The sequence below is a fragment of the Osmerus eperlanus genome, chromosome 3 (assembly GCF_963692335.1).
Source record: "Osmerus eperlanus chromosome 3, fOsmEpe2.1, whole genome shotgun sequence".
NCBI lineage: Eukaryota > Metazoa > Chordata > Actinopteri > Osmeriformes > Osmeridae > Osmerus > Osmerus eperlanus.
The window spans coordinates 7,826,958-7,842,058 of record NC_085020.1 but is presented as its reverse complement, the minus strand read 5'-3'; the positions used below and the strand labels follow the sequence as shown (position 1 = coordinate 7,842,058).

The 15,101-nt window shown below is 45.4% G+C and overlaps 1 protein-coding gene across 1 annotated transcript in view; it reads left to right on the top strand.

The window, feature by feature from the left end:
* The window catches only part of gli2a (GLI family zinc finger 2a), a 59,621-nt gene that overhangs the window by 1,375 nt on the left and 43,145 nt on the right, over positions 1-15,101 (top strand). The window contains exon 2 of the mRNA XM_062456966.1: positions 9,993-10,126. Within this exon, the coding sequence (XP_062312950.1) occupies positions 10,012-10,126 (115 nt within the window). The 5' untranslated portion in view covers positions 9,993-10,011. The remainder of the gene's footprint in view (positions 1-9,992; positions 10,127-15,101) is intronic.

Genomic DNA, 15,101 nt, shown 5'->3' with positions numbered 1-15,101 from the left:
ATCAGATTACTTAGTCTAAGTACAAAATGAGTGAAAATGGTTTCGAAAGCCTTGGGATGAAAGCGTACTTTTGAAATTGTAATGTTGAATAAGAAATACTGAAGTACTAAATATTAACTCGGACCAGACATACTGTATATTCTCAGTTCGAAAAGCACTTGGGGTTTGCATTTCAGTGTGTGTGTCTACCGCTATGTATGAAATGTGTATGGGTGTGTTTGTAATTGAATGTGATGCCCTGGTTCAAAATCATTTGCATGAGAAAAAAAGTTTTAGTGCATTTGCCATTGTGTGGAATGAAGAGTTCCAGCAGTCATGCCTGGGGAGAGAGAAAGGATGTAAAGAAATGATGGGCTATTCAGCTTATTCAGCCTGGTCTGGGGCTCCTCTCTCAGGGCGCTAAGACCCACGGTGGCGATGTCACTTTCATCTTTCCCCAGTCAGCCCGCCAGCCTCTGTGTGTGCATTCGTTTTCACACATCGCTCCCCACTCCCCCGCTTTATTGATCTGGCCCTTTTCTTCTCTGGAAGTGAGTCTGTGGAAAATGCAATGAACCGCACTGGTGGAAAACGGGGTGAAACTTTGTGAAAACAAACACCAATGTCGTGCAGCATGTGGTGGAGCAAAGAAGGGAGAAATCTGAATGACTGTGAGGAGAACACCCCATCCATCCTCCCTCTTTCTCAGTCCCCCACTAAGAGATCTCTGAAGTTGAGAAGGGAGAGTGGTCCCCCCCCCCCACACACACACACACACACCTCCAACTTGCTGAACTTAAACACTTAAGACATTATGCTGTACTGGGTCAATGAAGCTGTTCAACGCAGCTCGTCCTTCCTACACTGCAGTCCCCTTTAGTCCAACGGTGGAACAGTGATAGTCTGGCCACTAGGGGGTCCAGTGGTTCTGCCAATGGTTCTTGTATTACTGCAGAAATCGAAATAGTGTTTAAGAATCTGGCTGACCTGGATAAAATACAGCTGGTCCATATCCATTTTCCCAGAGGTGAAGTATGAAAGAAATTGTTCAAATGTACTGATGTTATGCAATTATACATTCAATGGTGAAAAGAATGGCAAGCCCCCTGTGGTCAGTGCATGTCCGGGCCCTTTGCCTGAACAAAAGCTGGGTGTCCAGAAGTTCCTGTCCAGAGTAGGGATCTGTGTGGGAGAGGCTGATGCACTCTCACTAGAGCTGAATTGATTGGTATTTAATGGCCATTTAGGGAGCTGTAAGAAGACAGCTATGTTTTAAACTGCTCCGTTGTGGTCTCTCATGGCAGGCCTGTACTCGAGATGGAAGGATTGAAGTGTGGGGGGGAAATGAAAACGAGAGAAAAGAAAGAGAGAAGTTAGGGGATGGGATAGCTTACATCCATTTTGGGATCCTCTCAAGTCCCTCTCTGCTTTGGTTTGGGTGGCAAGTGGACAATCCCAATTCTCTAGTGGCTGTTGTTCTGCAGCCCTCCAGGCATCCGGCTCATTCTTCCTCAAGTGTTCGGGGTTCAACAGGATCGCATCATATCCGGGAGACGAACACAGCATAGCCCTCATCCTCCTCTCCATCCCTACTTCCCCTCTCAGCCCCAGCCATGCTCAAATACATTCAAAGCCATTCAGGGAGAGGCAGGTCACCCTCGATTGGGTCTTTGCTTCTCTCGCAATCGAAAAGAGAATGACAAACCATATGTCTGTGTAAAATAACAACACTTCAAAGCCAGGAAAGAGCCCAATGTGTCTTTAACAAGCCAGTTAAAGGTTGAAATCACTGACAAGCTCATTACAGTAATTGACCTCATCAATCATCTCTGGCACTCCCACCTCATCAAAAGCAAGAATGTACAATTATGAAGGAGCTGGTTTCTCTTGAGGAAGCAGTCTTTCCAGGTTTCTTAAAGTAATGCATCTCGGCCTAATTCTCTTGTTCCTACTCATGCCATTTTCCTCCAAAGTCTCAAATTGCATTTCCAGAGACACCAGAATGGGAAGTCAAGGGGCCTCCAGACTCCAAGGTCTCAACGACCTCAACTAGTTTCTTTTACTGAGGTCTGTCAAGAAGGTCCCAGCATGAAAAGAGAGATAGAGAGACCCAGAGAGAGAATGAGATAGACAGAGAGAGAGAGAGTAGAGGGAGAGAGATAATTCACATGGGGTTCAAGCGGGTTACCTTGATTCATCCCATCATGAACTCCTGTTGGGGCACAGTGACAGGGTGATCTGCAGTTTCCTCAGGAAGTAACTTTTCAGTGGTGGCTGGCGGAGAGGATCTGCATCAAACACTTACTGTGTTTTCTTCACTACCAATGAAAATAATCTTAGTGTGTTTTAAGTGTATGTGTGTTTGTGTGGCGTTTAGAAGACTGACGGGAACTCCTTCCGAGACAATGGTGCATTGTCTCCAGTGTTTGGCATGAGTCGGTCTTAATGTGATGCAGAGAGCGAGTAGGGTCCATGTAGAGGCCACGAGCATTCACCAGGGGGGGGGGGGGGGGGGGCAGTCTGTTTGTGCTTCCAGTGCAGGGCTTTGTGTAGGGAGGGGAAGCCTGGTTGTAAGTTGTGATTTATCCGGATGCCTCCCGTAGCTAAAGTAGGCTTGAACTGTAGGGGCTGGGTGGTTGGGCTCATCTTCTTACGGTTTTCGATTTGATGAGCAATATTAACTTCCAAACATGGTTGACTCTCTGCCAGGCCACAGACTCCTGTCTGATAGACTGGGAGGCTGGGAGAGAGCTGGGAGAGAGCTGGGAGGCTCGCTGGCAGCCATGTGGTAGTCTTTAGCGATCGGCTCCTCTCTCCTTCTCCTCCCTGCACGTCTCTGCTATGGGCCTTTCTCTCTCCCTCTCCTCTCTCTCTCTGTCTTAGGCAGACTCTGGGCCCGGGCCAGACTGAGGTTGTGGTGTACTCGTGTTTGGTAATCTCCCCATCAGAAGGAGCTGAATGGGGATCGTATGGGTCCATGCTGTCTTTGTCTTTAGGATCTGAGAACATGAAAGGCTGTCCCATGGTGGGCAGTTCACACTGTGAGTTCAGAGTAGCCTCAACAGGTGGTAGCGGTATAGCAGAACATTCCAAGGAGAGGTGAGGGAAGAGGCCTGTTCTCTCTCGCACGACTCCTCTTCCTCTGTCCTCGAGAAGTGTGGAACCCATCTCAGCTGGCCGGATTCGAAAAGGAAGGGTGGGTTTGGAAGTCGCTGTCAGTGTGAAGCCGCCCGCTGCTTCCATGTCATGTGGGTTTCTGTAGTTGTCACCTCTTAGTGTGCTTTGACAGCTGGCAAGACTGTGACCCCACACACTCATATAAACACACTAAGGCCTCATACAACAGGGGTCTCTCCTTCTTGTCACCAAGGGCTGGGATCTGAGTCGGCAAGCAGCTGACACGTTGCCCACTAACACCATACACTCACCGAGATAATGCCGGCATTCATAAACAGTTAAAGTGGAATGATAAACGCCCACAGCCACAGCACGGAAGTCGCACCGCAGAGAAACTTAAGCGCAGAGAATACCAACTTTGATTTCTACCAACTTTGATTCCCGGGCATGTACAGTTTACGCACACTCGCACACACAACACCGACACAAGTTCTGCACACACCACCCACCATCGCCTAAGTAGCTGGTGAGAGTATTGACAGCTGAAACTGTTGAGAGTGAGTGCTAACAACACATTTATAATAAATGACTGGGGGCCAAATGTTGTGAGGAAGCCGACTCAGCAATGTGGCACTAGTGACAGCTGGCCGTCACCTAAAACCAGGGGGTCCCCCTAAGAAAACCACCAACTTACATGACATAACAAAGATCCCTGCCAAACAATCTCGGTTTAAGAAGAGTTTTGCTACAAAATACATCAAATTTGTCTTGCACCTCCCCTGACTGCAAGCTTCATCACAAAGTGAAAGAAAAAGCTATGGGCAGCATCACAAATTAGCTAAAACTGTATTTTTTTTATTGAAATAACTGTAAAAAACTGAACCTATCAGCTTGGAAGTCCTCCTCGTAATTGTGTTGAGGTTGTGATTTCAACATCTGTTTGCCATTGGTCAGGAGAGACAAAGAGATCAACCACAGGATATTGCATCTACTAGCATGGAGTACTGGGGCACATCCACAAGACTTGTCTTGATCTTTCGATGTCTTTTCTTGGGCTCTGTGGTAAATATGGTCTTGAAGTTCAACCCAACAATTCGGGACTCAAATCAATTTGTATAGCCATTCATATGAATGTCATCAATGGGTTTAAATGTATTTTTTACATTTACATTTTAGTCATTTAGCAGACGCTCTTATCCAGAGCGACTTACAGTAAGTACAGGGACATTTCTTGGAGTGGCTGCATAGACTGTATTAATCGACTAAGTTAAAGCCCATTTCCTTCTAGGTGATAAGGTCACCTAACCACCTCTGCTACATGTGCTCTTCATCGTCTAATCGGGCACCTCCTGCTCGCGGAGGCTATCCCTCAAGAATGCGCGTGCCCTGCTTCACTGACCAGAAGAACCCATTCATAATGGGACATGTCACACACCACTTATTTCTGCCTCTGAATCAGACTAATGACTAATGTGAACCTCACGTTTTTTATCTCTTGTTCACTGTTCTGCCCTTTCAGAGGTTCAAAGTGTTATTTGGAGATGTCTCTCCGGAAACAGTGATTCATCTATCTCAAATGTGCCCTTCGTGCTGCCCAAACTTGTACCAGAGACACATTCCCTAGACATCTACTGTATCTATTGTAACAAGCCAAACTAGAAGTATCTGATGATATGTTTGACATTATATCAGCCATATAATGCTTCTTATTAGTTCTTTTTTCTCCACCAAGCTGGCAAAAGTGCTACTGAAACATATTGTGGGTTTTCCTGGGAGTAGATTATACTGCTTTAGAGGAACAATGACTCCTAATGCCCACAGGACCAGACCAAACATATCTCTGTCACTTTACACACCGCCACATTACCCACAAAGACAGGATGTCAGATAACAACTGATACCAAAATAAACTCACAATTTCAGGACAAAGCATCTGATTGTCTTCGTGTTTGTTCAGATCGAATGAACCAAGGGATGTTAAGGAAGGCACAATCACTAGAGGAAAGTGTAAACTAAGTATCTCAAAGTGTAAACCTAATACCTGTCTGTTCGATAGACTGAATCGAGTTCAAAAGTTCAAACCTTCACTGGATGAGATAAAACCACGTAATGAAGCATGTATTCATCAACAGCCAAACCACATTGGGAGTGGAGGATTATAATTGAGGAGACAGCAGAAAGAGGAACTCTGTGTGTTACTGTCATGACCACACACACAACCCCTGAGAGAGTGCACTCTGTGCCGGTTGTCCACATAGTAAGCACTGTTGCACTGTCATTACTCTCCTCAGTGGGATGCAGTGAGTCTGCTTCTGGTGCCTCTATCAGTCCGTCCTGGAAGAGTCAAGAGCTCCCTTCGTTGAAAGAAAAAAAGTGGTTGCATTGGTCAAATTGTGGAGCGTGTTATATGCGTAGTGTGACGGGATACAGCAGAGTACAGTGAATCTGAGATGGGTTACTGTGTAAAGAGTTACAGAAACCATTAGTTTAATGTTGTATAAACAATACTTGGCAAAAATCAGGAAGTATGCACAGCAGTGGCCTTCGAGGGAAAAGTAGTACTAGCGAAGAGAGGATTAAAGCAAATGCTCGCACCGGGTAGCTGAAAGATTTATGTAGTTATTTTGCGATGTGACTAGAAATTATATAAATATGGACTATTTCTTGACTGTTCTGATCCTCGATCTTATATTTGAATGTTTGGATAAAAGTGTCTGCTAAATGAATAAAATATCAAATTTAAAATGCTTTTATGATTCTCTTTGTAACACATGCCAGGAAAATCCAGGTTTGGTCTGACCAAAGTGGTTAGGGCTGGCCTAGGGCTGGCCTTGGCCATCTTAAAACAGCTGTATTTTGTCTGAATTAGCCTGTAGCTTTTTGGGAGGAGCAAGTAAGCTGAATTGGGCTTCCTGGATGACTTCTCCTAATACACTGTGATCTATTGAGGAGAGTGTGCAGACTTTACAGTTTTCAGACTTTAGTGTGTTGTGTTTGAGATCCTGGTAAGGTGCCACCAGTGCAAGCAAATTCCTGAAAGGTAGACTGCTGAAAGGTAAGCACTGAAACGGTTTGTGGATAAAATGCCGATCTTAACTCAGACGTTCTGACTGGAGTCAAAAACAGTTGTCATGAATGGTGATTTAAGTGAAGGTAAAACAATTAGGCTTCCAATTAGGAAATAGATACTGCAGAGGCCATTAGATCCTTGTTAACCCGAGGGACAACAGAAATAGATCAGATTTTGACTGCCGACCAACTCAACCAGCACCAACTCCTAAAACACGTGCTCAGCACAAGTCCAGCCGTCTGAGTTGGCACAGGGGTATCCAACCTCAGACAGCCCACACAGCGTTTACATTCCGTTATACATAGGTTACATAGCTGGAAATTACATGGGAAAGCAGGAATAAGGTGGTACCAGCATCAGTAACACACTGGGACTCCGATCTGAAGAAAGAGGAGTTCAAACTGGAAATCTTCAAATGAGAGGTGCCCTTTGAAGTCTGTTTGCATTCCATCGAGTGTTGGTGAAAGGGGATCTGCTGAACGGTAGTGGAGAGAGGAACACTTGAAACTGAATGAGGCGCTAAGGAAAACACACACCAGGTTTCTTAACAAAAGCCTGGACAGAGAGAGAGAGAGAGAGAGAGAGAGAGAGAGAGAGAGAGAGAGAGAGAGAGAGAGAGAGAGAGAGAGAGAGAGAGAGAGAGAGAGAGAGAGAGAGAGAGAGAGAGAGAGAGAGAGAGAGAGAGAGAGAGAGAGAGAGAGAGAGAGAGAGTCAGAAGGAGATGAGTTACTTCATGTCTGGGCTGTTTCAAGGCCTTGCGTGGTTAAGTGGCATGTCCTAGTGATTAATCTCTGTAAAGGCTGACAGTGGAGGTTACTGGCTGACAGAAGAATTTATAATGTACCAAACATTTGATTGTCTCTCTAGTTCACTTCTTCTTTCCCTTTTGTACGAGCGAACGTTGTCAAACAAGGATTGTTGTCTGTATTTGACAACCCCTGCTGCATCGCCTCAGAGATGGTTCCTGCCATTACAAATGAACTCAGATGATATCATCAAAGACATGGTTAGGTCTCAGCTGTCCTCTGCATGCCCCGTGCAGCACTGGAGGTATGATTTGTTATTTGATGACACAGGTTTTCCACAGAACCACACAGTAATTTGTTGGGATAATTTACCACAATGTTTTGAAGCAGTACCTCAGTGGGAAAAAATGCAGCCCAAAACTAGCACTGTGGCTGCAGCAAAAACACTCCTTTACGGAATACCTGACTCAAAGACTAATGCTGTATGTTGCACTTTAGAAACGAAACACCCAAAACGGTCTCAGCCATTGCCGCCTTGGTCACTGAGAGAGGTGTGTGTGGGGCAGCACAAAACAACAGAGAGGAAGGCGGCTGGGGGCAGGGGATTATCCCATCCTGCACTGCCCTCCCCTGCCTCTGGTCACATGGGCTGTGGGGTGAGGAGGGGTTCTTGGGTGAGGAGAAGGGTGGGGGGGGGGGGATTGTGATCCTGTTCGCGCGCTGCACTAGGCTGCCCAGCCAACCAGAAGAAGAGAAAAGAAATGCTCTCTTGTTGTTTGTTCTCCTTGGCCCGCCATCTGTCCTTTCAGTTCCTGACACCTGTACTGTCCCGTCAGAGCCGGGCACCCCTGTCAGAAGACCAGCATGGGTCTGGTCTGCAGGGAGACTGTGGGTGGAGTGGGGGTGTGGGCCATCCAAAGACCTGCTGGAGATCTGAGGAGGTGGGGGTGTAGGGTGAAGTTGAGGACGCATTTTAAGCCAAACTGTGAATTACTGTGTCGAATATGTTTTTTTTTCTGATATCGTAGCCCTAAATATATCTGACTTGTTTGCCTCTTTGTTGCAAAAATACATACCTATGTTTTAATAAGGTAACTGAAGGTTACTGAACCTACACCACCACCTCCTCAGGTTAGGTTACTGAACCTAAAAGCAAAAAAGATGAAGGTGATGAAATGTTCCAGATGTTGATGAAACATAAAGCGATCGAGGGGACCCTCAGTCACACAGAGACATCAACAACACACGTTGAAGGACAGAACGTTGACGTAGAGGTTGTTGACAAGGATCTATACCAAGACCCCCTGTTGACGGTAAAAACTGTCTCTCTGAGCACTTAGTTTGACTACTCACCAATCCTTGATTTATAGAACGGCTTCTAATTAAATCCCCCAAATTGTGATTCATATCGCTGAACTAGCCTCTATGAATGAGTTGTCAAGAAACAAGACTAGTGCGAGGACTTTGCCTTTGGCAGGAGAAAGGCAGAAACAGATGCCCCCCTAAACCTGTTAGCTGCCCACCTCTAATCGGCTTACCTTGGCATGGGGACAGGCGACTAACACCTATGAAGGGTCACCGGAACGGCATGGCCACCGGCCCATACACACACACACCCACACACACACAAACACTGATCTCACCTCCAATCAGACACAACATGTTGGGTGAAAACGCTTGAAACCACAAAAAACTTAACACTAGAGCTCACTCTCAGTAACATGGCTGACTTTTCCTTGCACAGTTCTGTACATTGTAGTACTGTACTGCTAACTGAACTAGTGTGGTAGTGTCTAAGAAGTGTTTACTGTATCTCTTTTGTCCCTTGGAGTACTGTAGCTCTTAAAGGATTGTTAATGTCCTCAAAAGCACCACATGCATGACACAGTACAGTACTGTATGCGTTCCATCCCTCAATGGATGTTTAAAAAAAAATAGTTTGAGGGCACCTTTTTAGCAGGATTTAAGTAGGAAATTATTTTTACAAGCGTACATTTGTTTCCATAGACTCGGAGCATGTCGAATCATAAACACATTTCTATTTTACGAGTTGAGCCACTTCCAGCAATTTCGATTTTAACCAATGCTGTGCATTCATTTGAAACATGGACCTGTTGGAAATCTTAACTTCCCTTCATCCATCTTCTACGCTGTACATACTACTAAACACCTACAATGGATGTGTTTGGACACAGATGACCACAGGTTGGTGAGTGTCTGGAAGGGCCCCGACTCTCCACCTCAGACCGCGCCTTGTTTGCACTTAACCGAGGATGATCTTGTAGGTTTCACAAACTCAAACAAGTGGCATGCAGCCAAGTCATCGGTCATTCACGCAGGTATGTGGAAGTATTGACACAGTCCCAGAGGCTGAGGCTGCAGCCTGCAGTGGGTCTGTGTCGTTTACAAACGAAGGGGGAGCTCTATGTACTCATCACACCAAGCTAAGAAACTTGGCTTCACAACCAATTACGGACTTGAATGACTTGAAATGACACAAACACATTACTGTTACATAGTAACTACACAGTGTGGAGACAAACTGTCACATCACTGAGAAAGTTGTTTACTCGTTCAAACATAAATAACGTTTTGTTATTTCATGTTGCAGACACACCCTTTTTAATTGTATTTTTGCGCTTTTAATTTGTTGAATGGTGATTGTCTTCAGACTTATTTATACCAGCGAGAAAAAAATAAATTCCCTTCCTTCTTACAGTACAATTTGGTCTTTATATTTAGTTAAATGTGTATGGGAATAGTCAGACCAGACACGCTACATGATGCAATATAACAGACTCCATTGTGGCTTTGGTGTCTTTTTGCCTCAGTGCTTGGCAACGGCAGGACCTCCAGAAGATCCTGGTTCATGTCACCTATTGAATGGTTTTGTGTCTTAAAATACACAAGAGCACACTCTTTGTCTTTCTTCTTCTTATGACATGTATATCTTTGTACTTCTACTTACACAAACAATCTGCAACAATTTGAAATGTCACACACAACCGTCAAAAAGGTCTTCTTCCACATCTGCTTGTCATCCAGCTCACCGTTCTTTGTTTCTCTCAACCCCTCCTCAGGTCCTCTGAGCTGTCCACCATGGAGACCTCGGCTCAGGCAGCGTCTGAGAAGAAGGAGTGCAAGGGATCAGGCCTGGACCCCAGCAGCTTCTCTGATCTCCCCAAGAAACCCTCCCCTACCACATTGACCAGAGGTATGGAGGCTCCCGGCTACACTATACTTATTGTTAACTAAAATGTATATTTAGCATAATACTATTGAGCACCATATCCCAAGTACATAAAGATGAACTATTTTCATTGAAACATCATTGTGGTTTCATTGGATTTTCCTTTGTGATGCTCCTCATGCAAAGCACTGTAATTTGACCTATTTCTGCTGTTGAGCTACTGAATGATTGACCCTGATGTGGCCTTAGAGCAATGTTGGTATACAGCTCAGGAAGAAGAACATTGCATTGTAGCATATTCAGATCCACAGATCGGTAGCACGTGAAAAGAAAGAAGTGTTTCAAAGATGTCAGAGAATGGTTGAAGAAAAACACGGTAATGAGGTCCAAAAACCTTGCTCTCACCTCTCGAGTATAAACACTATGAATTACTAAAACTGACTGGCACAGCAGTGGATGACACAGCGCATCAGCGTCCTCTGACAAAGACGAGGAAGGCAAGCTACTGTACCTTTTGATATGCTAATGAGATTCTCTGATACGGTGGCGATATTTCCGTTTAATGGTAAGCTTGGTGGCCTGCCACAAGCCATCAACGTGAATTGTTTAGAGAAGCGGGTGAGAAGTAGGACATTCACTGTGGCCTCCCTGGCAGCTGTACAAAGCCCCACCAAACCTCAGCATCTGGACAGAAACGCAAGTCGGAGTGAGGTCAAGTTTTTTGGTAAGGCACTACCTACAGGATTTCTCAACAAGATACTTCTCCCATCTCACGTTAGGAATGGAGAGAATCCGACACCTCTCACGGAGGGCGGGTGGGCGTCCGGTCTGAGAAGATACAGAGAGAACGCGAGAGAGAGGGATAGAGGTCTCATGTTTTAAATATGAAAAGGGTGATGTGTGTGTGTGTGATGAAAACTCCCCATAATGAGGTTGGAGGACCTTGTTCGTTGCCTCCCGAGTATCGGCTTTATAAATTACTAACGCTTGCTGGTGGAGGGGTGGACATTAAAAGTGTTTCAGAGATTGACAAAGACATTTTCTAAAAACCTCCACTGAAACAGTGGTGCTGCAGATCAGTCCAGCAGTCTTACTCTTTACTCTCAGTTTTACTCTACGCCCATCATTTACTTTAATGAAGGGCTTGGTGGCCTGCCATCAGAAAACCTTAACCCTTAATTCTCTATTTGTGGACATGGTAAAAGGGGGACATTTATACCCATGCCGGCATCAGATACATGTGGGTCGCTCCTTTGTTGTACTTTTGAGCAGCCTTTTATATCTACTGGTTTTGTAATCAGTATGCAGATCATCATAACATGAATACACCACCAAACCTTGGTATGTATTCACAGTAAATTGAATGAACATGAATGGAAGATTTCACTGCGGCTTTTTTCCCCCTGATGTTGAAGGATAAAACAAGTCCCTCAAAGCACAGCCCCTCAAAACACTTTGCCTTAAAAATGTCAAATCAGATACAAGTTAAACAGGGAAGATGAAACGCCATTCATGAGTGCCAGTATAAGGAGCTGTCAACCGCTCCTATGTGTCACTTTGACACGTAACCAGTTTAATAAGACAGCTAATGAAAGCCCATTTCAGTCCTGTTTTACAGAGACATGCCTTGCCTTGTTAAATCTGACACCGTGGGTTTGAAAATGTAATGACAATCTGGCCCCTAGAACTGACAGTGCAGAAGGCCATGGAGCAGGGAGGAGGGCAGGGGGGAGGGCAGGGAGGAGGGCAGGGAGGAGGACAGGGAGGAGGGCAGGGAGAAGGGCAGGGAGGAGGGCAGGGAGGAGGGCAGGGAGGAGGCTAAGGGGGAGGACAGGGAGAAGGGCAGGGAGGAGGGCAGGGAGGAGGGCAGGGAGGAGGGCAGGGAGGAGGGCAGGGAGGAGGCTAAGGGGGAGGACAGGGAGAAGGGCAGGGAGGAGGGCAGGGAGGAGGACAGGGGCAAGGGGGAAGAGCAGCTGAAGGAGGGAGGGAGGTTGAAGGGGGCATGTTGTTGGTAAAGCCAGCCTGCGATATGCATCAGGCTTCTTTCTCTGGGCCTTGTTAATGGTTTTAAATGGGTACCAGCATTCTTTCTGACGGCCCGCATCTGTCTGGCCAGGCAGGCTAGCACAGGCTTGGGGTAAACTAACTCCTGTAGGCTTCTAGGGTGTACTAGTTCTTCTTGTTCAGTACTTCTGTGTGTCACAGTTGTTTCTTCACTTCGCTCTTTATTTTCACCTGAACTAGGCCAGTGGAAACAGTGTCTATCAGTAATGAACTGCCTCGACTTCGGTGTCACATACATCTTTCACAGAGCCGGGCTGTATATTTAGAAGGAGATGAATTCTCTGAGTGGAATTCCTACTTTCCTTGGTGCCCCTTCCCACAAAAGTTTCAACTGTTTCAACTTTTGCTTTTAACGCTACACCCATTGGTTCAACCAGCAGTCCTATATGAGCAGGCCACTAAATGGATATAGGAAGATGTGTCCAGTAATGTGTGAGTGTAGCTAGATTGGAAAGAAAGTGAGTGACAAGCAGTATTGTCAATCACAACCCTGTCCCAAGTGGAGATGAATAGAGAGCTGTGGTCAGAGAAGCGAGGGAAGAAGGCTGAGCAGTTAGGGAGTCGGGCTATTAATCAGAAGGTTGCCGGTTCGATTCCGGCTGTGCTATATGACGTTGTGTCCTTGGGCAAGGCACTTCACCCTACTTGCCTCGGGGAGAATGTCCCTGTACTTACTGTAGTCGCTCTGGATAAGAGTGTCTGCTAAATGACTAAATGTAAATGTCAATGGAAGAAAATGCATTAGGTCTTTAAAAGGGGACAGTACTAAGAGAGAAATGTTTATGACGAGGGTGATGTGTGTGGCTGAAAGTTGAACTGAGGAGGAGGAGAATGAAGGGGGATCAGGGAAGATGGAGCTGAGAGGTACGAGAGGGTTTCTTCTGCTCCAGGGCCTCTCATCTGGTTTCAGAGCCCCGCTCGGAGAAGGTGCTCCATGGGTCAGGCCACTTGCAGAGAAAAGCACCCTGTGAAAAAAGGCTCCCTGCCCGCAGCCCACTCCAAAGGGACAGCCACTAATCTTCCTGAGAAAGGGGGATTTCGCCCTTTCTTTCTCTCCCTCTAAATTAGGCTGTTACGCTGCCGTGGGTCCACGGCAGGGTGAAAGACTGGAGGAGAAAGGAGCTGTGAGGCTCACAGCTCCGAGGTTAGCCAGGGATGACTGCACTCACATCAGCCCCCCCCGACCCTTCTGCCCTCCAGCCTTGACTTCTTGGCCCTTCACCCTGGAGGAGAGACTCAAACAATGAATCTCCTGATGAGTAACATGAGGGAACCTTCTAGTCCTCCTATGACACAGATAGTTTTTGTCTGCAAAAAGCTATTCATTTGCATAGTTTTGGAAGCTTATGCATACTGTACAGAACCATCTCCTCAGTTGTCTTATCGTATAAAAAACGGTCCCATTTCCCACTCTATGACGGATAAAAGCACTCTTTCTTATCCCCTGTCGATTGTCATGTTGGGAAAGAACCGACTCCATACAGTGTCATCGGTTTCGCAAAAGTGTATCAATACAGCCAGACCAAATAGCCGATACCTGAGAAGACTAGTGCCCAAGAGGCTTACAGGAAGGCCTATTGACTGAGCCCAGCGCTGGCTTCCTGTCAGGTCACATACTGTCAGGAACTGTCCTCCAAAGTGGCTATGACACAGAGAGATATCGTTTCAGTGCCGGAATAACTTTCAATTTATGGCCATCTATTGAAAACCTTACAGGTCGTTTTACAGCCTGTGGGTTGCATTTTATGTGGCGAATGTTAAACCTGGATTGCTGGGCAGGTCATCCGGAATGCTTCTTCTCGTATTCACTACATTTGAACAATGTTATTCCTAAGGTTGTTCTGTGCGCACTGGTGATAGTACCTTGTTTGTTTTTGTTTCATGGCATCGACCGTTCTGTTTTGCATTTGCTTACATTCATTCTTTAATGCGGCTTATATAAGGTTAACTTTATGGCTTTCCAAGGTCCCTTCTTCTCCTTCCCCTCTTATCTAGGGTTTCACTCGAGGGAATGGCTAGCCAAGAGAGAATTTGAAGATTAGAAATCCTAAGTAAAAGCAGAAGAGGCATCTTGTATTTTTTTTTAGGAGTCCACTTTCTGTTGATTGCAGTGTAAACAAGTCTCCCCAGAAAAAGGGATCTGTACTTAGATGCTGCTAAATCACATGTTTCTTGTATCAGCCACAGTCAATGAGGGAAAGTTCAAACTAGAGAACTGGCCTAGATATTGAAGAAATGTGTAATGCACTAGTGTTGTAGGGTCAGATACACTTCTGTCATCTGATTGACTGGGATGAGTCTCAAGGTTTTTTTTTTTTTTTTTTGCATTTTGTAATTCTTTTTACATGTTGTCACTTTAGAAAATTCTATTGATAGTTTTGTTTGATAGGAGTAAAGAATTCCTCATATAAGATAACTGCAATACTTAAGAGGAATAATTAACTATGTTGAAAACACAGTAGCCAGATATTTCTCTCAGATGAAATCTACAAGACCAACGTTTTTTTGAGAGAATATGTTATTCTATGTCAAGAATACCATCCAATAAGTTATATCAACCAACTGAAGCCAACTCTATATGTTGGCTGGACATACAGTAACACTAACAGGCTTTGACAGGTCTCTAATGTGGTTATAAAACATAAATCATTGTGAAATGAAAATACAGCTAAGATAATGGTTGTCTCTCTGGAACAGTCGCCCTCTGCTTCAAAGCTTCTAGTTAAAGAAGAAATAAGCAGTGCGCTTTGGGCAACGTCTGCACACATAAATCTCTCCTTACCAGAGGCGTCCACGCACAGGGTCCAAAGACAACAAGTTACATTCCTCTCCATTTACAAGCACAGGGAGACGAGTGAGGAGCAGCAATATATGGATGCTTTAGGGGATTAACCAACACCCCCCCCCCTCACTCCCGCGATCTTCTCCTCTCTTT